Source organism: Squalius cephalus (genome assembly GCF_949319135.1).
Source record: "Squalius cephalus genome assembly, chromosome: 5".
Classification (NCBI taxonomy): Eukaryota; Metazoa; Chordata; class Actinopteri; order Cypriniformes; family Leuciscidae; genus Squalius; species Squalius cephalus.
The window spans coordinates 44,585,258-44,610,541 of NC_137126.1; the positions used below are offsets into that span (position 1 = coordinate 44,585,258).

Genomic DNA, 25,284 nt, shown 5'->3' on the forward strand with positions numbered 1-25,284 from the left:
AAATGTTAATATAATGTACTTGATCTACCAAAATCTACTTTTTAACTTAAAATGTACGGACAACCACCATAATAAGAAAGCCACATCAATCATAGTTCATCAGAGGCCATAAAACGTGGCCGATACTTTCATGACGCTAAAATAATGCAATAAACATTAAATTAACAGAAACAAAAAAAAGAAAATGTAACACAAAACAAAAATAATAACGGAAAAAATCATGCTCTGGTAAGTCATTATTATGACAAGATTAAAAAAAGATAAAATGATGACATACTAAGTATAAATTATGACTTTAAAAAAATCTAAATTATGACTTAAATCAAAATTATGATATTAAAAAGACAAATTTATGATATACTAAATAGGATTTATGACTTAAAAAGTTTAAATTATGAGATAAAAAGTCGATTTTGATTTTATCTCATAATTTTCTATTTTTATCTCATTGTAATAATTGTGACTTACCAGAGCATGATTTTATTTGTATTTTTTTCTTATGTGGCGGAAATGGCCTTCCATACAAAAATGAAATGGACTTCTGGGAATGTTCCTTTACGGTTTTTCACTGTAAATTATATGGTAATTCATTAGTTTTTTAATTGCAAAAACCATACATTTGATAGTATTTTTCCATAAAACTACATACTTTAATGCAATGTTAAGGTGTAAGGTGACTTTTCTGTAAGGTTTTCGGTAATGCTGCATTTCTAGTGTTTTTATGTAAAAAAAAAAAAAAAAAAAAAAAAATGGGTTCAGCCCCTTTTTAAGTTTAAGTCTGTGGGATTTCTTTCAGCCATTTTTTGAAGTTTATAAGTACAATCACTGAGAAACTCAGAAATGTATTTCTCAACAAGCCACATGATTTGAGGCATCATTCATGTCCATACCATAAAACCCCAAGTGTGAGCGACAGTGTGTATCTTAGAGAACACAACTAATGAAATGTCCAATTATTGATCAGTGAAGGGAAAAAAAGCACAAAATGGAAGATTTGTAACTGATTTTCCATCTTAAGGGAACTAAAAACCATGCATTCTATACATATTTAATTCAAAGTGTTGGAATACACTAATTAAAAATCTACTCAAGCGATACTCTTCATCACAAGAGAAATATGCATGCTTAAGAACAAGCATTTCAGAAACACAATTTACACCCTTTGTGAGTTTTTCTGCCTACCTACATTCTCCATAGTGAGGTGACATGCTTCCCCCTGCAGCTCAAAAGAGGCATCTTCAGTTCTAGAAATCACACCTTGATTCTCCCTCCCTGATGCTGCCTTTCACATAAACACACACATTCATAAATCCTGGATCGATAAGTGCGTTAGGATGTAATTTAATTCATTCCACATCATAAGCGACTGTACAAACTGGCGCAATAAAGAAATTCTGTCGAAGCGCTATCTAATAAGAGACTGATGTCAGACTGTGTCCAGAGTAATGTCATCATCTAGCACAAATCCAGCTCCAATTACAATTTAATGAATCAGCCCACATTAGAGAGAAATAAGACGCATTTATCATAAAGCGCACCGCAGAGATTGCAAGTCTAGAAAGTAGCATTAAAGATTCAAACAGGGATTGAGCTTAATTAATCTTGTTGTCTTGCACAGTTTTGTTTTATAACTGTAGTGGTTTCATCATTTTGTGGGTTTCCTGTTTCCTCGCTTCTCCCAAATGGGCAGATCCAAATAAGAGTGGCATCAGCCAATCGCAGTTTGACGCTGAAAGCAGAAGTATTATCTGGGGAAAGTTACACTTTCTTTATGGAACGGCATCTAAGAGAATGTTTGCAAGTAATGCAAGCATCGCCATGACTATTACACACACTTAGGCCCTGTTTACACCTGGTATTAAGGTGCATTTTGGTTGATAGGATCACAAGTAGATGAGGAAGACACATTCCCGTTTACACCTGATGTTTTAATCCGTCTCTTTTGTCCACTTTCAACCACTTCTGTCCTGATTTCTTTGAGGGGAGGGGCTATGGGCGGGGAAATGTATGGGTTTTTTCAGATCTTTAGATGTAATGGAAAATAAGCTTGCGCAATTTACATATGAACATGTCAGGAGATGACGGAAAAACATACGGAGAGCATCAGCTTTCATTTCTGCTCTGATGGCTGCAAGATCATGCCGAACGCTGTGAGTGCGTGTTAGAAATCAGGAACGGTGAGAGAACATTGTGCTGGGTATGTTTTTCGTCTTCAAAAAAAGACTTGGGTCTCCAGCCGACAAAGTTTAAATCCCGTCTGGCTAGCGCTCTTCCTATAATGTTTACGCATTAGGTCAGTTGGCGGAGAGTAGACGGTCTTTTGTGGCTGTTCGAACACATTCGACCACATGAGCATTTACACTACGAAAGCAATCCGGACGAATGCATTTTCGACTACCTCTGGAATTGGTTGAAAGTGGACAAGCTTAAAGCGCTTTAGACCCAGTTTACACCTGTATTTAGCGTCGGCCACTTGTGATCCGATCGACCAAAATGAATCTTAATACCAGGTGTAAACTTATAGCTTTGGGGATTACCCAAAGTAAGCTATTAAAATATGTGCTACGGACCAGGGTTATTATTGTTGCTAACACAAAAAAGCTTTTGACAGAAGATTAAAATAAATGTACTTTATTCAGTAACCAACAATAATCCAACAATCTGTACTAATAACAATAAATACTACTATAAAAACTTCAGAGTAAAAGCATGAAATCTCTCAATGAGCGGTGATGTGTCCCTCAGAAAACCTCAGTAATTCTGTCTTTTACCTTTTCCTCTATATTTGTGAAGTACTTCATTTGGGCTAAAAGCCCTTTGGCGGTCAGCAGATCCCCTGAGAAAAAGAGGCTCGTGAGGCAAACACAAAAACAGCCATTTTCCAATACAGTGTATTTCTGTCAAATTTGGGAGGTCATGAAGAGAAAGAGTGAAAAATACCTTTGTTTAGGGATGAATTCATCTGTTCAATCAAGCCTTTCAGTTTCTCTGGTGAAAAGAAGTAAAACACAGTATAAAACCAGCAGAAGTGCTCCCATCCTTTCACAAATAAGCACAATGTTTAAGCAGTGAAATCACAAACATAAAACCACAGAGCCTTGAACTTCCTGATGGAATGAATCTAGGGCAGCAAACAGTCACATAAACAAGCTGCGAGTGACACGAGTGGGCGCAGAGCAACATTTCAACAGTCATTTCCGGTTGGAGCTTTTCTTTCTGGCCTACACACCTCGCACCGACTGCCCGATAGCATGGACCTCGTCTTGGCTCCGCGTCTCTGCAAGGCTCTCGTTAATCTCCATGACCTCCAGGAGAAACTGGGGGTCCGCGGTGGCGTCCGTACCCTCCTCCAGCAAAACCCCTCGCAGCTCCAGCTGGAGCAGAACATGCAGGTTACAGAGGGTAGAGCGCTACTCAAACAGCACTACGGCCTCTTGGCAGCAGTCATAACAGACTACAACATATGATTCAATAGTCATAGAAACTGCCAGATACATAGGGCGCATGTTTTTCCACATAGCATGATAAACTGAATTCACTTTTCTGTGCATGGCAAAGTGTAAAAATATAGAAAATGGCAACTGTTTATATATGAAGTGGTCACAAAATGTATTTGGGCTAGTTGGGACACTCACCCTCGTGTCGTTCCGAACCCCGTGAGACTTTCACGTATCTCGAAACACAAATTAAGGTATTTTTAATGAAATCTGAGAGATTTCTATCCCTCCATTGAAACTCTATTCACCCAAAATTCTAATGGCATTCAAAAAATTGAATCCATATTGCGGTTTAATCCAAGTCTTCTGAAGAGACATGATTGCTTTATGTAATGAACAGATTTAATTTAGGCTTTGATACACATTTAAACATTGATTAGCAAACATACATAGGCTGCATCTAAAATAGCATACTCTCTTGAGTAGGTGCTTATTCTGAATAAGTAATTACTTCACGACCGCTAAAATGTGAGTAGAATGAATATAATCTGGATGTACTACATCCGTCATGCTGTCATTATCATGTGACCTACCAGCATCAGTTACGTCACTTTACTGTGATTCACCGTACATTCACAAATCCTCTCCCGTGGCCTCATGGGATAGTAAAGTGTCCATCATATGCACTTTACGTATCGTATACATCGTATACTTCAGAATCTCAATGGAAGAAGTAGGTCATCTGGGTACTTTTTGCTTGCTGTTTAATAATGAGTACAGTGAATTCGAACATACTACTTTTGTCACATACTGTGTACTATATACAGTAGGGAAGTGTGGGATTTCGGATACAGATATAAAGCACTTAAATATGGTAAACAGAAGCTCAACCGTACTTGCTTGACACATGAGAACAAAACTTTGGAGACTCAAATGTACTGCGTGATAGGGCTGTAAAATCGATTAATCGCGATTAATCGCATCTAACATAAATGTCTGTTTTACATAATATATGTGTGTGTGTATATATATATATTATTATATTTATATATATATTATATATTTGTGTGTGTATACTGTATATACACACAGAAATATATACACACACATTATGTAAACACTGACTTTTATGTTAGAAGCGATTAATTGATTGTACAGCCCTACTGAGTGACACGTGAGAATAAACCTCATTGGTTCTCACACATCAAGCAAGCATGCTTGAGCTTCTGTTTACCATATTTGAGTGCTGTTCATCATATAAAGTGATCATGTCTTTTCAGAAGACTTGGATTAAATGTTTTGATTCAAATGGATTTCTTTTGTGATCTCTTTATGAACGTTTTAAACCGTCATAGTTTTGGGTGAATCGACTCTCGATGGAGGGGCAGAAATCTCTCAGATTTCTTTAAAAATATATATTCATTTGTGTTCCGAAGATGAATAAAAGTCTTATGGGTGAACTATTCCAAAAAAAAATTTTTATGTTATTGGATTTGATGCTAATATATCAAATACAAGTAGGAAATGTAATTTGCACTGCAGGAGCTTTTCTCTCTACCACACTTTTCCTTATCATTTGTGCAAAAATAAATAAATAAATAGATTATACATAAATTAAATAGATAATTTATTATATAAATGATTCACAAATATTTAAGTGTCACAATATATTCATATTGAACAGTATATCCACTGTTTGATCAATAAAAAAAAATCTTTATGTGAAATACTTTATTTGAAAAGTATGCTTGGGTATTTCTTATAAAATGTGCATACTAGATTCAATTTAAGTGTAGCTTATGTGTCCAAATATTTTTTGGGCCAGTGTATACGACCTACGGATGCCATAAACACAACGAATATTTACTAAACAAATAATTACCATGTAGACGGCCCGACTCAGAGGTTTCTGCAGCGTTCTGTAGGCTTTGTTCACCAGTGCTGATTGTTCTTCTGAATATTCCTGCTCTTTCTGTAAATAGGATCAGACCACAAAGTCATTCCAAATTAAATGTTGGAAATGTCGTATTTGTCGAAAATTGTCGTATTCCATTCTTCTTACGAGCTACAAAAACAATTTCAACAGCCCCTAAAGGCACAAATCGCACAAATACACAAAGCTCCGAAGTATAAAGCAACTTAAGATTTTATGGAGTAACAAAGGAAGTGTGGTACAATAAAAAATACTCATATAGTCACCCAAGTTTTCTAACTTTTCCAAGCGTTATATAATTATGTGCTGTCGTCACATTCATTTTAAGATATCATGACATGTTCTTTTGTTTGTGGTAAGGATTTCCTCTTGGGAATGAGGAGAATTGTCAAAAAGCGAAACCCCAGCAATGCTGATAATTGTGTGGGTTTTTTTCCCTGAAGGATCTCGCTGTGTGGGCAGATGCTGAGGGTCTGAGCTGTGATGGGATTCGTCAGGTGAAATACGAGGTGAGAAACGAAATGACTTGCAGATGAGAAACATTTTCAGCTGTCAAGAGTTGCCAAAGCCTGGAGAATCCACATCCAGCTTGCTGTTGCTGTCAGGAGACCCAACTGGACACGCAAAGCATGAACCAATCACTAAAAAACTGTCTGCTGCCTTATATGAACAATACCTTATATCTGAGCAAAATAGACCTGGACATTGGTTACAGAGTGTGACAGTTAAGTTTCTAAAGAAAAGGGTTAGAAGGTGAATCATTGTGGTTATCATTAATTTCTGCTAATTTAAATAAAAAATAATTGAGAATCACCATTAACAACAACTCATTTATATATATCTGATATATGTAAATATGTTTCTCATTAGAGCCGGAGAAAAGCCAGGTACAAAGAAAGGAACATCAGGGCTTCTCCAAACTGCACAGGACTGGCAGCTGTCAGTAGACCTGGGCAAGCAGCTCAAGTTCCCCCAGCATGTAGTCAAGACCTCACTCAGACCTGACATCATCCTGGTATCTGAGGCAACAAAAAATGTTGTCATGCTGGAGCTCACCGTGCCATGGGAGGAGCGAATGGAGGAGGCCTTTGAGCGGAAAAAGGGGAAATATCAGGACTTAGTCAGCGACTGCCACGAACAAGGCTGGAAGGCAAGGTGCTTGCCTGTAGAGGTAGGGTGCAGAGGCTTTGCTGGACAGTCCCTCTGTAGGGCATATACTGGACTCGGCATCACAGGTGAAAGGAGGAGAAGAGCCATCTGTAACAGCACAGAGGCAGCGGAGAAAGCCTCTAGGTGGCTCTGGATTAAGAGAGCGGAACCATGGTTGAGCTGCCAGGGCACAAGCTGAGGCTTGATCAACCTCAGCTGGGTCGCCTGAGTGAGGGTGTCTGATGTTCGAGAGACCCGAAACACCCGATGACCTCAGGATACATCACTGATGATGTGCCCTGGTGCATCAGAAGATGTATCAGTACAACTGTATGTGTGTGTGTGTGTGTGTGTGTTTATCCTAATATGCTGATTTGATGCTCAAGAAATGAGCTTATTATCTTATTATGCTTATTATCAATGTTGAAAACAGTTGCTGCTTAATATTTTTGTGGAAACTGATATGTTTTTTCAGGGTTCAAAAGAAAGTTTTTTCTAGTTGAAATGGAAATCTTTTGTAACATTTCATAAATTTTTACAGTCATTTTTGATCAATTTAATTTTTGTCTTCCTAAATAAAAGTATTAATTTCTTTCAAGAAAGAAAGAAAGAAAAAACTTGAACGAGTGTGTGTGTGTGTGTATATATATATATATATATATATATATATATATATATATATATATATATATATACATATACACACATATATACATATGCACACATATAGATGAGCCAAAACATTATGGTAATAATAATACGTCTCTGGATGTAACACCACAGGTGACGTTGATCATCTCCTAATAATGCCACATATTAAGGTCTGGGTAGATTACATGGTAAGCAAACAATCCGTTCTCTTAAACAACGTGTTAGATGCAGGAATAAAGATCTGAGCGACTTTGACAGGGGCCAAATTGTTATGTGAAGGCGACTGGGTCAGAGTATCTCTGAAACAGCAAGGCTTGTGTGTTGCTTCTGGTCCACAGTGGTGAGAATATACCAACAGTGGTCGAAGAGGGACAAACCACAAACCGGCGACAGGGTGCTGGGTGGCCAGGGGTCATCGATGCACGAGTGCAACGAAGACTATCCCGTTTGGTCTGAGCCAACAGAAGGTTTACTGTGGCAGAAGTCACATAATTTTAATGGGAAGATGCATCACAACATCAATGCATATAGAAATGTGACACAGGCCACCTACCTAAACATTGTTGCAGACCAGGTACACCCTTCATGTCAATGGTGTTCCCTGATGGAAGTGGGCTCTTTCAGCAGGATAACGCACTCTGCCACACTGCACACGTTGTTCAGGAATGGTTTGAGGAAGAGTTCAAGGTGTTGCCCTAATTTCCCCAGATCTCAATCCAATTGAGCATCTGCGGGATGTGCTGGACCAACAAGCTCGATCCACAGCTGCTTCACTTTAAAACCTACAGGACTTGAAGGATCTGCTGCAAACATCTTGGTCCCAGAAACCACAGGACACCTTCAGAGGTCTTGTAGAGTCCAGACCTCTGTTTTGGCAGCACGCAGAGGAACCAACAGCATATTAGGCAGGAGATCATAATGTTTTGGCTCATCAGTGTATAAATACATAGTATAAATAAATAGTATGAATAAATTTTTTTTGTTTGAAATATTCAATAGGAAAAAAAGTACCTAAAAGCAGAAAAATAAAAAGAAACACTGCTCTTAAAAGGTTCAATCTTTTCTATAGGTGGTTTTACAAAGTTACACTCAGCATTTTCACTGGCCACGATTCTGACATCGATACAATGGGAAAAAACTGACATATAGATATTTTTTATATTATCTCATAATTTGGCAGCAGGTATATTAGGCTGCTGTCACTTTAAAGGGGTGGTTCAGGATTTTGGACATCGGACCTCATTTCCAAGTTAGCCTGGGTGTTATTTATCAGTGGAGACAGTTTTCAACATTTTTCATCCAGTACTTCCAGTTGCATAGTTCGCCGGTGCTAGGCTAGCGCGAGTCAATGGTATCTGCTAGCCTGCCATTAAAAACAGTTTTACCCACTCCACAGTACACCAAAAGCAAATAAATTATAACGCCAGACTATCGATGTAAATGTCTGTTTACTTGGCATACTTGCCAAGACATTATTTTGTGTGTATTTGACTGTTTAAGCGCAATAAGAAGCGAAAAATTACTTTAAGTACTGAGACGGCTTTATGTGCTGCACTTTGGGAGTGAGCCCTGTAACACCAACAATAATTATCCGGAGCAAATGAAACGAATAAGTGAAGGGAGGCAGGTTTGTGTGTAACTCGCTCTCGGAGAGATGAGAAAGAGAGAGAAAGAAAGCCCAGCTGGTGGTATCATGTTTCTGTTCTGCGGAAAATGAGTATTGGAAGCATTTCAGATATATAACTATTGATATTGAAAAATCTATATTTTTGACAACACTATTGCACTTAGTTTATTATTTCAGATGCCTTTTTAAAAGACTACAATTGAAAACTCTATATATTATATATAAAATTCAACCCGCCAAAGTGTCTAGTCGGAGTGACTGTGTTACACGCCATGTCAATGTCAAGCCCTGAATATTGTCCATTACCAATGATTTCTGGCCGAAGTTGTCAGGATGGAGAGATCTTTGCAGCTCCAAGTATCTTTTCTGAAGTTTGTGGGTGTCCAAAGAAAATGTTTGTTCACTGAGAAAAGACAAATATGTTCAATTACATATATGTCAGGATGTGAACTATAATGAAGATGAAATACAATGACATTTGAAATCTAGTCTAAAGCTCTGAAACCAAAATCTGTATCTGTACAGTTCTGAATCAGTGTAATTAATTATCAACTACTATATGTTATGGATTTTGAGGAATGAAAATAAAGAAAGAAAGCAACTTTTTTGAAGTTCAGAACCAAGGCAGAGAATAAGCAACAATGACTCCATAAGTGATGCATTCATTACTATAACAAAAATGTATAAACTAAATCACAAGTTAACTCACATATTTAAAATGTCAAAATAATTAGTCTTGTCATCAGCAGGTTGGATCGCATTACAGGAGGAACAGAAAAATAATGCAACTGAAGATCCGCAGTTCCAACAGAGTCTGTTGAGTGTAACAGTGCTGAATGATTTCAGATTCAAGTGTCCTTTAACTGCATTCCAGTGTTTAATGTCTCTACTGTAAGAGCTGGTCGCTCTTTCTGGAGCAAAACACGACTGTAAGACAATGTTAAGACGTTGTGCGTCTGATATACATTTGTGTGCGTGATTAAATCCGAAAGATGTTGACAGAAATCGGAGCCTGTATAGAGTTATCATGGTTAAACCACAGGAGTAAACGGGCGAATATATAAGATTGCGCTACTTCCTGTCATGAACAGCAAAAATGTGTCAAAATAAAAGTTTGTATTTTTAAAACGCTTCGTCGAATTTATGTGACTTTAATGTATTATATTATTTTTTTGTAGTTATCTGTGAGTAATGACTGTAATTGCTAGGATGAGACAGTATCTGAGATGAGTCATTTTATGACAAGGTTTTAAAAAACATGCTTTAAAATAAAACTCAGTATTGACTCAGCCTTAACTCAGATTCATTTTCCCTTCCACATTAAAATATAGTAAGTAAAATTCAAATATATTTAACTTGCACTGACAATTTTTTTGAGAAGGTGTGGTAAACCTTTTTTACCCTAACTTATTTGTTTTACGATGAACGCTGTTGCGTTTATTTTCTTGTTATATTTTCATCTATATTTCTAAATGTTATCTATTCTGTAATAAATGTAATCTAATACCCTTGTATGTGTTGTGTACTTTATTTTAATCGAACGCTGGAATGTTTTTATAAACCGCATTTCCCATGAGCCTTTACTCTCGTTTCTGATTGGCTGAATGATGTTATGGGAAGTTCATGGATGGAAGTGAGCGGTTTTCCCGGCAGATTTGATGAGCAGCTCACGCGGCCTGCATAACCCACTTCTGCAACTTTGATATTTTTAAAAAGAGGACTTGATTAAGGTATGCATTACGATAAGAAATTAAAAAACAAAATTAGATGATCTGACGGACATGTGGATGCTCTATTAATGAATATTTCTTCTGAAAAGAAGCAGTTTCCTCTATCCCTCGTGCCTCCGTAAGTGCTTTACAGTGCAGCTCTTATTATTTGCACTGTATCCGCGTGCTGTCATAAAGTAATGCACATTTGAACCAGCAAAAATAACTAAAGTGGCTTTATCCGCAGTAAATACATAAGTATTGTTTATTTTCTTTGGCTCATCAATCTGTTTCCTTACCAAGTTTAATTTGATTGCATTAGAATCGGTGGTGCATGAAATTAGTTCGACCTAAAGTCTTTCAGAAATTGAACTCTTAAAGATCACATGATGTTAAAGCTGTTAATTTCCTTTACAGCACATTATTAATGCACATCTTTCAATAATGTGTCAATCATTTCACCTTGATAAAATCCCAGGTACTCTCCTGCATTAAAGGGGAAATGATTGTTATACTTAAAATTTAATTTGGAGCCAATTTCTAAGTTATCGGTGAAATTGTTGCTTGTAAAATGTATGCACTTTCACATTTGGGTTTTGTGGAAGGATCATTAGTTGCAAACATGTGAAATTGAAAAGTGTGGTATGATGCATTGAACACCTTAAAAGTACTCTAGTAAATGGGATTAGTTTTAAGTAAAAAGTGTTTGTTTGATGCTCTTTGTATGATCTGTTACAACTAGAATATAAAACAAAATTGGCTACAACAAACCTTCTCAAGCCATTGAAGCGCTGCAAAATGATTTGGATATGTTCAAAATCGCACACTAGTATAGTAGTAATTTTGTATTTATTTACTGTATACAGTTCACATATCTGTGTGAGAAACCTGGAAATATCAGGATGTTTAAAAAACAATTCTAGGCCTGAAAAAATCATGTCAATTTCTTAAAAATATTAAAATTGTCAGAAATTGTTTGTGCTCATGTCATTCTATTAAACATACTTTTCAGTTCACAAACAACTAGAAATCACATGCAACATGTTGATAACAAAAATGTAACATGCATATGCAGTTTGAAACGCTTATCATGTACAATGATTATTGTACAGACTTGCGTGAATTTTAAATCCCAACAAGTTTTGGGCTTTAATCATACTCTACATATGAGTTTTAGACTGTTGTTGAAATTTTGTTCATTTTGCTGTCTGTTCTTCCAGAGTTAAAAACATAATGTCTGATGAACCTGGACCCAGTGGTCAATCACAATCCCAGAGCCAGTCCCAGTCCCAGTCCCAAACACAATCCCAACCTGGATCCAGCTCCTCATCTGGCCCGACATCGTCAAGCCAGGGCTCTTCGTCAGGATCAGGAACTCTAAGTTCTGTGGATACATTACCTGTACAAGAACTCCAATCTATTCCTGAAGACCAGGAAGAAGCCCAGCCTCAGGTGTGGGGCCGGATCATTCCCCTGATGCATGGATTCAATGTGCTCAGTTAAGTGTATTGTCTTCCTCGCTTGAAGAAACTGAATAATGTGAGCGCTATAGACCTTAGAGCTGGGCTCGTTGTCTTTTGACTTCCGGTCTGTATTTTCACAGCGATCTTGCGTATTTATGAATGAACGGCTCGTTTTAAAATCTTCCCGGTCGACTGACATTTGTTAAGACATCTGCTTTAAACATTACAGTCCTCATGATAACTTTCGTTAACTTTACATTAAGTAAATACACTTCAAAAGCTACAGTAATTACTCCTGGACAGCAATGCCATAGAAATATACAGAGCGACCGCAAAACGGAAGTTCAAAGACAATATTCTAAAGATGGCGGCGCCCTCGTTTCTCTGGCGCATAAGGTCTATAGAGCGAGTAGTATTTTATTTAGTGTCACAAGTGTTTTTGAGAAGAACAGGAGTGGTATTAATAACTATGGAAGCTTGTTTCCACCCCAAACACTAAAAAAAGGTAATTGCGACTTTTTATCTCGCAATTCTGACTTTTTTTCTCACAAAAATATTTCAAATATGACATATTATTTAAAAATATTGAATGCAATTAACGTAGCATCCGTTTAGCTGCGCTACCGTTATCATTCATTCAAATGAATGCAAACTTATATTTCCCACGAAAACTGACCCGACCAATCAAATTAGAAACATACAAGCTTACCATTGTGAATCGGGCTAAGGTAAGGGGAACGTTTTGAACACTGATTGGTGATGTACTTGCTCAATAATTGATTTTGGATCATTTTTTTACTAAAATGCAGCTTTAAAACATTTAGTATTGTTTTATGTGCTTTTGGCCTTGTCAACCAAGATCGTACAGTGTACAAAGCAATTTTCCTATCCGGTTGCGAAACCTGGCAGAAGGCTTCCATACCCATTGCCTTCAAAACCTGCTTGGCATTCACTGGTGGCATCATGTCACCCATAACGAACTTCGGCGCAAAGCCAACATCACCTCTTTGGATTACATCTTTTACCAGTGACAGCTGCGCTGGGTCGGTCATGTTATCAGATTGTCCTCTGACCCAATGCCACTGCAGCTGCGGTATGCTGTGCTCCTGCAGGGACAAGCATACTGTGACCGCCCTAAAAAAACGTTATGTAGATCATCTGAAATTTATATTGAAGGCCTGTGGCATCCCAGTAACATCCCTCGAAGTACTTCAACTCAGACTGTTTATTTACTAACTTGTATCAGTTAGTTGCCACGGCGACATTTCTAATTTTCATTTAGGTTTTGTAAGTTTAAGTTTTTCATCAGTTATTTAGATTTTATTTCAGCTTTATTTCAATTAAAGCAATAGTCCGTGCAGCTTTAACAAAAAGGGGTTTTAACCATTTAACCAATAACAATACTGAATATGGCTTCTTTTTTATATTTTCCAGATTGCACAGAAAACCAGTATATCTTTGGAAGGGATAAAATATGTGATTATACTTTCGTCAACTCCATTTTAAGAAAATCAGCACATTACAACACATACAGCAAGAAACACTTTAGGATTTTTAAGGTAAGACCAACATTGAGAAGATATTCATTAAACTTGTTTTTATCCAATATTCTTAAATTATTCCAGTTTTTTTATTTTTTATTATTAGTGTTTAAAAAAAACAGAAGACAACAGTGCTGGGTTGTAACTGATTACATGTAATCTGGATTACACAATCAGATTCCAAAGATTATACACTTGTAATTGGATTATATTATGTTTTAATATGCTCATAATCAGACAAGTAACATTTTTATTGATAACATGATTACTTAATATTCACAAAATGGCAGTAAATTATTCATGATTCATTGATTCTCCCTAAAAACATGTTTTTATCTTTTAAATGTTCCTTTCTAAAACGGTATATTGCTTGTATATGTTCGTAAAGGGTATAATTACTCAGAAAACTGAGGGCACTTTTTGTTTTATTTTGATTTATATTTAATTTTACATTAGTGTTTTAATTATTAATAATAAATAATTATTACTTATTACCTTTTCATCAACTTAATAAATCGTTTCACCAAAACCCTGATATAATGTAATATTTAATGCACTTCATGGAGTTAACAAATTTTCAACATGATTTTTAGTATTTTTATATCGGTATGGTACAAGATTAGGTAACACTTTATTTTACAGTGTCCTTGTTACATATGTTACATGTACTTACCATAGTAATAACAGTAAATGATGCATAATTACATGCAACTAACCCTCAACCAAATCCTAATTCTACCGTAACCCTATAGTAAGTACATGTAGTTGCTTAATATTACTCAGTACTTGCATATATAATTACACTGTAAAAATGACACCTTAAAATAAAATGTAACCCAAGATTATCCTATTCAAATGTAATGAACAAGCTAGGTCTAAAGTAATCTAAAAGTAATCAAAAAGTAGTCCAATTATATTGCCTAAAATGTGTAATAATAAACTTTATTTATATAGCACTTTTCAGGCATAAAATGGAGTTCAAAGTGCTTTACATAAAAATTGTATAGTCAAATATAAACAGGGACATCACATTCAATAAAAACATATGCATCAAATCAAACATAAGAGATAAAAAAAAATTAATGCAATAGATTATCTTATTAACTGCAGGTTTCAATGGGTAAATTGTATTCGGTAATGGATTATAATTTGTAAGTAATCTACCCAGCACTGCCAACCAATTGAGCCAAATATTACTTACTTTATCTCTGTAAACTCCCTGTTATGGGACAATTTCACTTGCTGAACAAATGAATCATGGCTGACTGTGAACAGTGCACTTTTCTGCTGTTTCAGGATGAGGATCTGGTGTACCTCGAAGACCTCAGCGGGAACGGCACGTGGGTGGACGATGAGAAAATAGGACAAGGGAAGCAACGAATTCTTATCAATAACTCAGTTATTGCCCTTGCAGAACAAAAACATCAAGGTTCGTCATTTTGGTGAAATCTTTTCAGGAGTTAATGAAAACTCCTGAGAGATAAATGAGATGTCTCTATGAGATAATTCTGATATTTTTTGTACAAAATGAAAGCATATAGTGACTTTCAAGGTCTAAAAAAAATTATAGATATGACTCTGAACTCTGATTGATTGTTTTTTTTTTTCTTTCCACAGTTTTTATGTTCATAGATAAGATGGGGGGCGATCAACCAAACCTTCCTTTAGAGTTCAGCAGAAAATACCATATTGCACGAAAGATTGGAACGTAAGTGAACTTGATTTTCAGAAACCTTTGAAATATCATGTACAGATTTTTCTGATGAAAGTGAAGTTTTATTGCTGTCGAGTTATATATCATAGCTTCATTATATTGCATTTATGTTCTTAGCAGACATTGTGATTAATACCAGGATATGAATAAACAGCAGCAGCATGGTACTGTTTTATTTGATTATTGCATACATTTGTTTTGTTTTTGTGCAGTTTGTTGTGCTTAAAAAATAAATAAATAAATAAAAAAAAACCTCTGCAAGCCTTGGAGTTCAGTTCTGATTTATTGCTCAGATCTGATTTGTTTTGTTTGGCTGTTCACATAATTTTTTTTTAATGTGGCAGGTTTAGAATATCAGTCTAAACGTAGTCGATTTGTGTTTTCTGACAGAGGCGTCTGTGGTGAAGTGAAGCTCGCCATTGAGAAGGAAACCTGTAAAAAAGTTGCGCTGAAAACTATAAACAAAAATGACTTTCCATCAATAGGGGTAAGAAACGTCTGTATTCACTTTACTGTGTTGGCATATGAACATTATTTGTATAGCGCTTTTTACAATACACATTGTTTCAAAGCAATTGTACAGAAATTATAATAAATTGAATGCCTTATAGGGGTACGTTTCTTTTTTCTTTTTTTCTTTTTTTCACTTACCAAGCCTGAATTTATTTGATCAAAAATGCAGTGAATATTGTAAAATATTATTACAGTTTTAAATAGCAGTTTTCCATGTATCCTTCAGAAATCTTTCTAATATGCTGATTTGCTGCTCAAGAAACATTTCTTATCATTATCAAGGTTGAAAACGTTTGTGCTTAATATTTTTGTGTAAACTGTGATATATTTTTTATTTACATTTACATTTACATTTACATTTAGTCATTTAGCAGACGCTTTTATCCAAAGCGACTTACAAAGTAGGACTAGATTAAGCGAGTCATCATGAAGAGGCAAAAAACAAAAAGCAGCGCAAGAAGTGCTCAAGATACAAAGTTCAGGCATTATTCAGAGTAGCATAAGCCCGATAAGTGAGGTTTAGAGGGAAAGGGGAGGTTTTTTTTTTTTTTTTTTTTTTTTTTATTTTTTTTTTTTATGAGGTTAAGTGCTCCCGGAAGAGATGGGTTTTCAGATGTTTTTTGAAGGTTGTCAGGGATTCTGCATTCCGGATGAGGGTGGGGAGAGCGTTCCACCAGCATGGAACTGTGAATGAGAATGTTCTGGAAAGTGATTTTGTGGCTTTCTGGGATGGAACCACGAGACGTCGCTCGTTGGCCGATCGTAGGCTTCTGGCAGGGATGTAGACTCGTAGGAGTGAGTGAAAGTAGGAGGGAGCTGAGCCTGTGATAGATCTGTAAGCAAGCGTCAATGCCTTGAACTTGATGCGAGCAGCGAGAGGTAGCCAGTGCAGTGAGCTGAACAGAGGAGTGACGTGGGCCCTCTTTGGCTCGTTGAAGACAAGACGGGCTGCAGCATTTTGGATCATCTGTAGAGGTTTAGTTGCACATGCTGGAAGTCCGGCCAGAAGAGCATTACAGTAGTCAAGCCTAGAAATGACCAGGGCCTGGACGAGAAGTTGAAGTATTTTTCATTTGATGAATATAAAGTTTAAAAGTACAGCATTCATTTGAAATAGATTTTTTGTACATTTATAATTGGCTTTACTCTTTCACTTTTGATCAATTTATTATGTATTAATTTAAAAAAAAACATTTACTGACACCAAATATATATGACTCTGAGTATATGCAAGCGGGTAACAGTTGTACACGTACAGTAAAATTGTTTATAGTTAAGTTAATAATTAGTTTTTGCTGTAATATTAAAGATTATGGAATCTATATGATTTTGGTTTATAATTTATAACATTTTGGTATTTTGAGAATCCTATTTCAACTCTTTGGTGATGTGTATCCATGATTAAAAAGATGGTTTAATATTTTGGTTGTACACGTTTAAGTTTGCCCATACCTGATTGATCAAATATTCTGTTTGCATTTCACAGACAGCCACACGGAATGCCGAACGGGAAATTGAAATTTTAAAGAAAATTGATCATGTAAGTCATGATGAATGAGTCTTTTAAATGTTCCAGAGCTATTGTACATATCTCATTATTTTTCTGCACCCTGCAGCCGTGCCTGATCAAGACTGAAGATTTCTATCAGACAGAAGATTCCTACTACATTGTTCTGGAGTAGTAAGTACTTGTTGTGTTTTATTATGGAAGAACTGGGAACATGGAAGAATTTCTACCAGTATTTTATTCATAGATACTTTTAAAAGTAGTTTGTCGTGAATTACTAGAGAGTAATACTTTTTAAAAGCACTGCATAGTATTACCCATTTATGGAAGCTTGTTTCCGCCACAGAATAAAAAAAATTAAAAAGTAATTGTGACTTTTTTTATCTCACATCTCTCATTTTCCATTTTTTTTACGTTTTCTCACAATTCCGACTTTTTCTCTTGCAGTTCCGAGTTTATACCTCACAATTCCGACTTTTTTCTTGTAATTGTGAGTTTATATCTCAAAATTATGACGTTTTCTCGCAATTCCGAGTTTATATCTGGAAAATCTGAATTGCGAAATATAAACTTGCAATTCTGAGTTTAAATCTCACAATTCTGACTTTTTATTATTGCAATTGCGAGTTTATAATTCACAATTCTGACTTTTTTTTCCTCAGAATTGTGAGATATAAACTCAGAATTGTGAGAAATTGCTAGTTTATATCTCGCTATACAGATTTTTTTTTCTCCGAATTTTTAGATATAAACACAATTGCGAGTTATAAATCCAAATTGTGATATAAACAATTCTGAGAGAAAAAAGTCAGAATTGTGAGATATAAAGTCGCAATTACCTTTTTTATTTTTTATTTAGAAAAACCTTAAGGCTAATCATTTTGCTCAATAATCGTTATTAGTTTTCTCTTTACATGAGTACATGATTTATTAAGAGATGGTCTATTCTTAAACATCACATATCTCTGTACTTTTTATAGTTGCAGTATAACCCTATCTAAATTCATCACAATTTGTAATCAAGCATGACAGCAAAAAAAAAATCACATTCTTTTTGATGAATAATTTCATTATCTCTGTGCTGTGTATAGTATTGAAGGAGGAGAGCTGTTTGGCAGGATCAAGGCCAAGAAACAACTGGAGGAAGATATCGCTAAACTCTATTTTTATCAGATGCTCAGGGCTGTGGAGGTACGTCTTTATGAGAAATGCTTCAAACAGCATCAATCTCTAAAAGTGTTTTTTTAAATGAACAAAGCATGAACCTGCACTACATATCCATAGATGGTTGAATGATTAAAATCAGTCAACTGACACATGTCGAATGTATAAAGATAACTTTGTAGTATCAAATGTTTAAATGGTAACTACACTACCGTTCAAAGGTTTTGGGTCTGTACATTTTTTTTTAAGGAAAATGAATGAATTGAGAAATACAATTTTCCTTGATCTTTGACACATGTAAGAGATCATTGTACTATAAAAACATCCTGTAAGTTTCAGAACTCAAAAGAGATTTTTTTTTTCACATTATGACTATAGTTCACATTATGAATAGTTCGATGAAAATGCAAAATCAGATCAACGCCCACTTCTACATCACATCTTTGGCCCCGCCCACTGACGCGTTAGTGAGATGAAAGATACAGGATCACTGGACTAAAAATAACATCCAAAGGATCCAAATGCTATGTCTCAGTAGAGCATTATTTGTTTGTTCGGTACATTTCACTGTGGATTCAATTTAGTTTTCTGTCTCAAAATCATTATTGTCTAAAAGGCTATGTGGCTTTTAAAAATGTTTTACATCTCATTACGTAACATTTATGCGTTCAGCAGACACTTTTATCCAAACCAACTTACAGTAGAAAAACACAAGCAATTAGTCACAGAGCCAACAATATTCATAGTGTACAATGCCAGGTTTATTAGAAAGCTACACTAGGAAACAAGCTGGAGCAGAGGTGAAATGGAAAGAAGAATTTATAAAAAATAACACATGTTCCATTTCATTCTCCCAGTATCTCCACAATAACGGGATCATTCATCGAGATCTCAAACCTGAAAATGTGCTGCTGGCCTCACATGACGACATCTGTTTGATTAAGGTGTGTTTACCAGCTCCTGACATGGCTTCTCCTTTAACTGTGGCGCTTCCAGTGTTCAGAGATCCAGCCAAGCCTTTGTCTTTCTAGTTAAAACAGGATGCCCAGAAATACTCATGAACCAGAGATAACCGGCTTTCTCAACACATGCAAATTCTCAATGCTTTGCAGATTACGGATTTTAATCAGTCCAAGATTTTGGAGGAATCCTCCCTGATGAAGACGCTCTGTGGGACGCCCACATATCTCGCCCCGGAGGTGTTCACACATGCTGCGACTGTAGGATATACAAAAGCAGTAGATTATTGGAGCCTGGGTGTCCTACTGTTCATCTGGTTAGTGGTGATTAAATATGAATCAGTTGGATCCAGCATTAGTTTAAAAGTTCTTAAAGGAGTAGTTAATCTAAAAATGAAATAAAATTGTCATCATTTACTTGTCTTTTTAAAACATTTTTTTTTTTTTTTTTTTTTTTTTTTTGACTCAAAACGTTAAATATAAATATGTGGATGATATACTGTCCATTCTTTTGAAATAAAAATAATGAAAGTGAATGAGGACTGGGGCTGTCAAGTTTCAAAAAAGTTGAAAAAGTTAAAGTATCATAAATATAGCCAATATGACTGGTACACTATATTCTAAGACTTGTGTACGAGGAACCGAATGAAATTTAAGTTGTTATTGACTGATAATCTTCATCTCTAGTAGGGCTGAGCGATAAAATATATCATATCGAGATCGCAATAAAATTGACGTTGATAAAAATGATAAGCTCCGGACATTTGGATCAATCTAACAGCCTATCACACGCTAGATATAAACAGCCAGTCAGTGCATGACACTAATAAGTGATTTCTGTGTGTCTCTGTGTGAATGAACGTCACGGTTTCGTCTGATACACAAACTCACACACGTGATGCTCACTGTGTTTATAGCGTCTGCTGTCTCAACACATGAGGACATGAACTTCATCTCCACAGCTGCTTTTAAAGGCACTGCACAAGCTTTTCACTGTTTAATTTGAGAAAAACTACCATCAAATACACACTGAAACTAAAACTGAAAGATCTTTACCACAAACCGTCAAAATAAAAGTTTGGATTTACTTCGAGAAATGATGAGAGAAATATATCAATACTATATTCAATTCAATTCACATTTATTTGTATAGCGGCGCTTTTCACAATACACATCGTTTCAAAGCAGCTTTACAGAAAATGCATGAATCCACATTATAATTTAGAGTGATCTGTTATCAGAGGTAACGGTCTAAGTTATGTATATACTAAAATGTACATCTCAAAGTATTAATAATATTATTATTTGCAAGGAATATCGTACAACCAAGATATTGTTTTTATCCATGTTTTACATTTATACAGTTCCGTTGTGCAGCATCTTATTTGACAAAAAATAAATAAAAATGCAAGGGTATTGTATATTAATTGCTATATTTTCATTTCAGACCAGCTGTTGTAATTGAATCAAATTATTAATTGGAAAAAATAATGATTCTTTCTTGAATGTGTAAAGATTTTCCAGTGAGTAAAATGGCTCAACAAAAACTTTTGTATAGCTTCAGATCACTTGCAATATACTCCACTAGTAGTATGGACTATTTTTTTAAATAATTTTATTGTTACTTTTTCAAAAAGTAATGATATAATTAAAATCAACCACTTTGTTATACTCAGAATTCACCTATTTTGTCATATGCAAGAAAGTAAATGATGAAATTATTGTTAAAAATCCTTTTATTTAAATGATGGTAACTTGCATGCAAATAGAAATCTACAGAATTCTCTATAAATACTTTTACAATATTCATAAATGATTGGGAAAGTCAATTAATTGGTCAATACATTTAGAAACCCTGAAAGATATGTATATTTTGTGCCCATAATCTAAACTTGTATGAATATGATATTTATTTCTAAAGCTGTGTGTATCTCTATTGTCATAGTTTGGGTGGTTATCCTCCCTTTAATACCGAGTCCTCCACCATGTCTGTGCGTGAGCAGATCATTAACGGCATTTATCGCTTCATCCCATCTCAGTGGAAGAAAGTTTCAAACGAAGGTAATGTCTTTGCTCTCTACTAATAACTGGATAGTTATAGTTAAATAGTGTGTATATTATATCAGTTTATAATGTCAGAAATATTTGAACTTAACAGCATACAGTATAATTTATATATTAATTTTCAGCCAAAGATTTGATCAAGAAGCTGCTGGTTGTGGATCCTCAAAAGCGTCTGAGTGTTGAAGATGCACTGGAGCATCCGTGGTTGAACGTATGTGCTGAAAAACCCACCAACTACTGTAAAATAAAAAAAGATTTTTTGAGGTTATAAATAAAACAAACTATGTTTTACAAGAAAATAGTAATTCAGCCTCTCTACTTCAAAATGTTGTTTAGCTCCATGTGTTACTTGCAGTTTCTTTGTAATTATTTGTGAAATTTCCTAGCTATTTCTGAGTGAAAATCATTATTTAACTAGTATTGAAAGTTGTCAACCTTTAAATATTTAAAATGTGGTTGATTTAAATACAATAAATCATTCTAATGTCTGTGTAACAGGATGACGAGATGAGAAACACTGCAAACCAACTGATGAACCCTGAAAACCAACTGATGAACCCTGAAAACCGTCCAGTGAACCCTGAAAACCAGCCGAGGAACCCTGAAAACCGTCCAGTGAACCCTGAAAACCAGCCGAGGAACCCTGAAAACCAGCCGAGGAACCCTGGAAACCGACAGACACGCCGTGAAACATCCAAGGTACAACACCAAAATAATTTATTCAAAATCATTCATTTTCATGTTTATATGGCTATGTGTTGTTTTTAAAGGGGTGGTATAATGCCCTTTTCACAAATGTAAAATAAGTCTCTGTTGTCCCCAGAGTGTGTATGTGAAGTTTTAGCTCAAAATACCTCACAGATATTTGTATATAGCATGTTAAAGTTGTCACTTTTTGAAGGTGAGCAAAAACACACCGTTTTTGTGTCTGTCCCTTTAAATTCAAATGAGCTGCTGCTCCCGGCACAGAGGGCCGAGCTTCAAGAGCTTGTGTCCTGAAAATTTGTGAGCGGCACATATGAGGTGTTTCTGGGTTTTTCTCACTCATTTCTGCTCCGAGGTCTTGATTGTGGCATTTCTTTGAGGTTTAGAATCCAGTATTTCTGTCATTCTTTTGTCTTTTATGAATTTAATAAAGAACTCGTATTCTGTCCAAACACACCGCGTATTCTAAGTCAGGTGACTGTAAATGCGCAAAAACTGTTTCCATTGCAGTTTTGCAAAATATTCATTTTTTGAATTGCCTGAAAAACCACATCATGCAAACGTAAAAACTTTTTTGCGATAATTGGGAGTCTTTGCGAAATTGACGTGTTTCCATTGAGCGTATTTTCAATTCGCAATTTCAATTTGCGCAATTTTAAGGGTAATGTTAAGGGCGGCTTGTGTGAGTGCAAGCTGTTGAAGCTCCGCCCTCTGTGCTGGGAGCAGCAGCTCATTTGCATTTAAAGGGACGGACACAAAACAGTGCGTTTTTTGCTCACCGTCAAAAATTGACAATTTTAACATGCTATATAAAAATATCTGTGGGGTATTTTGAGCTAAAACTTCACATACACACTCTGGGGACATCAGAGACTTATTTTACATCTTGTGAAAAGGGCATTATACCACCCCTTTAAAAGAAAATATCTCCCTTTGCTTTAAACTTTGTGCGTCATGACTTTGCAGATGTTGTTTATGCTCAAACAGCAACATTACACACCAACTAAAGTCAAAAAGGTGAAATCATAATCAACCACCCCTTTAATAAGACAAACCATGCGCAAGTCAGTCAACACTAGGGGTGTAACGGTACATGTATCTATTCGTCCCGAACCATCACTTTACGGTGCATACAGTCAGTCACAGGCAATCCACACTCCAATCCAAAAGGGGGCATGCAAGGTAATGCAACGCTGTTTGCTAACCGCCACAACAGGAAAAAGACCCAAAGAGTTTCAGATGGCTCGCAAGAGCTTGCTAGTAGCCTATACGCTGAGTTTCGATTCATTTTTGTGATGCGCTCCACTAACTTCACAGAAAGGAAACCGGGACGGCAGAAAGCAGCATCCTGTTTGCTTTATTTTACAGAAGCACAATTTTGTGTACAAGTACAAGAGTGTACTCACCCTTGACCCTTTACAGTTTCGAATGTCTTACTCTTATCTGTATGACCATAAATTACTTTTTATTTTAAGTTGTTTCTGCTGTTAAAATGATACAAGATCATTTGCATGAGATACTTTTCAGTTTTGTAGCTGATTGTGACCAAATACCTTTTGGTTTTTATCAGCCCTACAAAAAAATATGACCTATGCAAGAGGGCATTCTGTTTACTGCTTAGTGCTTAATACACTAAAGGAGACTGTACTGTACCACCTACCTCAGGGGGGACTGAATGCCGCTGGGTGGAACAAACTATAATTTGCTGTTTGCAACACATTATTAGCTGTTTTGATAACGTAGTCAAGCAAAAGGCTAATCATATCAATTACCGGTTTGTGTCGACTTTCATTCAAATTCTGAATGGATTACATATAGCCTAGAAAGCAAAGACAGCTCCCTTTTATAATCACTAGAAAACTGTCACTTATCTCAGTTTGCGATCTCAAAAAGTTATGTTTCAATAAGATGTCTACACTGCACAATGGATCTTTTATTTATATCTTGTCTACATGTTTCGCGAGCATACAGAACTCAGCGCTGAACAAAAACACGTTTTGACTGATGAATGGATTCGGACTAAGTAAAACACCTCTGATTGGTCAACAAATACGACTGTTTTTGCTACATTGCTCAATACAGCAAAAACACATTGTATATAGAAACATTTGACGTTTTCCAGAACACAAACACAAATACGCACTGGATTTTTTACCTAGTCTGTTTTGTGAAATATTATTACAGTATCAACTCAGGGTGCTCTTTCTTATGTTTGAGGGTGCTTCGCATCCTCTAGCACCCCCGTAGAACGAGCCTGCCTGTATAATTCACTCTTCCTCTTCTTCTGAATCAGTTTCTGGTTCAAACATTTGGCTAAATTAAACCAATATTCCACTTGCCATTGTGCAGAGTTTACTACAGTAAAGTTGACAGAGTGGATCAGGTAATCCAAGCTGCTGTGATTGAGTGGAGGCGGGGACTAATTTGCATATTAATGTATCCATGTATACTAAATAAAGCAAGGGTGTAGAGTTACATTCTTGATATTTTAAGGCATGAAGAATGTTATTGTGATTATCAAAGATGAGTTTTAAGGGATAAAATGATTGACTGCAGGGGGACTTCATGATGCAAGTTAAAATTGTTTTAATCTTTCGGAGCTGAAGTTCAAATCAAAACACATTGTAATGCTACATTTGTTATTAGAAACTGAATGTGATTTTTAATTCGACATTTTCATCACAGAAACGCAAGGCAAAAGAGGGAGAGGGTGAACCGTCCTCCAAGAGGAAACCTGGGCCTTGACGTTCACACACTTTTATTTCCTGGTGGCCTTTTAAAAGTTTTTTCCTGTGACCAGTTATTCCTAATCGTCCAACACTGTTCTGCTCTTGTAAATAAGTATTTGTACCATTTCCTGTCAACAATAAAATGTTTTACATTTTCTACTTCTGTTTGATTTCTGATTTCATCCGCATATTTAATGACATGGAAACTTCGACATTCATTTGTATAAAGTATGAAGAGAATCGATGACACTGCACAACCCTTTGGAGATCCATTTATGACTGACATTGTTTTAATGTGTGTGTTAGTCTGGCTATGTGTTATATTTTAAGTCTGAAATGAGCTGCTTGTGTGCTATTCCACGCTCTACTGCAATTGCCCCTTGTGGGATAACTACCGCAGGCAAATCTAGGGCCTTGGG

At 35.9% G+C, this 25,284-nt stretch overlaps 2 protein-coding genes across 3 annotated transcripts; one reads left to right on the plus strand and one right to left on the minus strand.

Annotated features, from left to right (window-relative positions):
* Window positions 1–2,617: 2,617 nt before the first annotated feature.
* hscb (HscB mitochondrial iron-sulfur cluster cochaperone) lies at window positions 2,618–9,886 on the minus strand. Its single transcript, XM_079872512.1, has 6 exons — window positions 9,507–9,886; window positions 9,104–9,200; window positions 5,320–5,409; window positions 3,230–3,374; window positions 2,941–2,988; window positions 2,618–2,836 (listed from the first exon to the last, which is right to left on the minus strand). The coding sequence occupies exons 1-6, from the start codon at window positions 9,824–9,826 to the stop codon at window positions 2,742–2,744; spliced, it is 795 nt and encodes a 264-aa protein (XP_079728638.1). The 5' UTR covers window positions 9,827–9,886; the 3' UTR covers window positions 2,618–2,741.
* A 511-nt stretch (window positions 9,887–10,397) lies between these two features.
* chek2 (checkpoint kinase 2) lies at window positions 10,398–25,023 on the plus strand. Of its 2 annotated transcripts, XM_079872487.1 has the most exons (16): window positions 10,398–10,527; window positions 10,620–10,645; window positions 11,727–12,004; window positions 13,404–13,528; window positions 14,807–14,939; window positions 15,128–15,218; window positions 15,615–15,711; window positions 17,224–17,277; window positions 17,354–17,418; window positions 18,336–18,435; window positions 19,266–19,352; window positions 19,521–19,684; window positions 21,313–21,428; window positions 21,557–21,642; window positions 21,930–22,130; window positions 24,822–25,023. In XM_079872487.1, exons 3-16 carry the CDS (start codon window positions 11,740–11,742, stop codon window positions 24,879–24,881), a joined length of 1,644 nt encoding a protein of 547 aa, XP_079728613.1. In that variant the 5' UTR covers window positions 10,398–10,527; window positions 10,620–10,645; window positions 11,727–11,739; the 3' UTR covers window positions 24,882–25,023. The 2 variants fall into 2 exon arrangements, with proteins under 2 accessions (XP_079728613.1, XP_079728612.1); XM_079872486.1 differs by lacking the exon at window positions 10,620–10,645.
* The last annotated feature ends 261 nt before the right edge of the window (window positions 25,024–25,284 follow it).

Coding starts and splice junctions, on each gene's coding strand:
- hscb (XM_079872512.1), bottom strand. CDS start 9,826: ATGATAACTCTATACAGGCTCCGATTTCTGTCAACATCTTTCGGATTT. Junction 9,201..9,506: donor TATTTTGACATTTTAAATAT/GTGAGTTAACTT, acceptor GTCTTTTCTCAG/TGAACAAACATTTTCTTTGG. Junction 5,410..9,103: donor ACTTCGGCCAGAAATCATTG/GTAATGGACAAT, acceptor TCCTATTTACAG/AAAGAGCAGGAATATTCAGA.
- chek2 (XM_079872487.1), top strand. CDS start 11,740: ATGTCTGATGAACCTGGACCCAGTGGTCAATCACAATCCCAGAGCCAG. Junction 15,219..15,614: donor ATTGCACGAAAGATTGGAAC/GTAAGTGAACTT, acceptor GTTTTCTGACAG/AGGCGTCTGTGGTGAAGTGA. Junction 19,685..21,312: donor GGTGTCCTACTGTTCATCTG/GTTAGTGGTGAT, acceptor CTATTGTCATAG/TTTGGGTGGTTATCCTCCCT.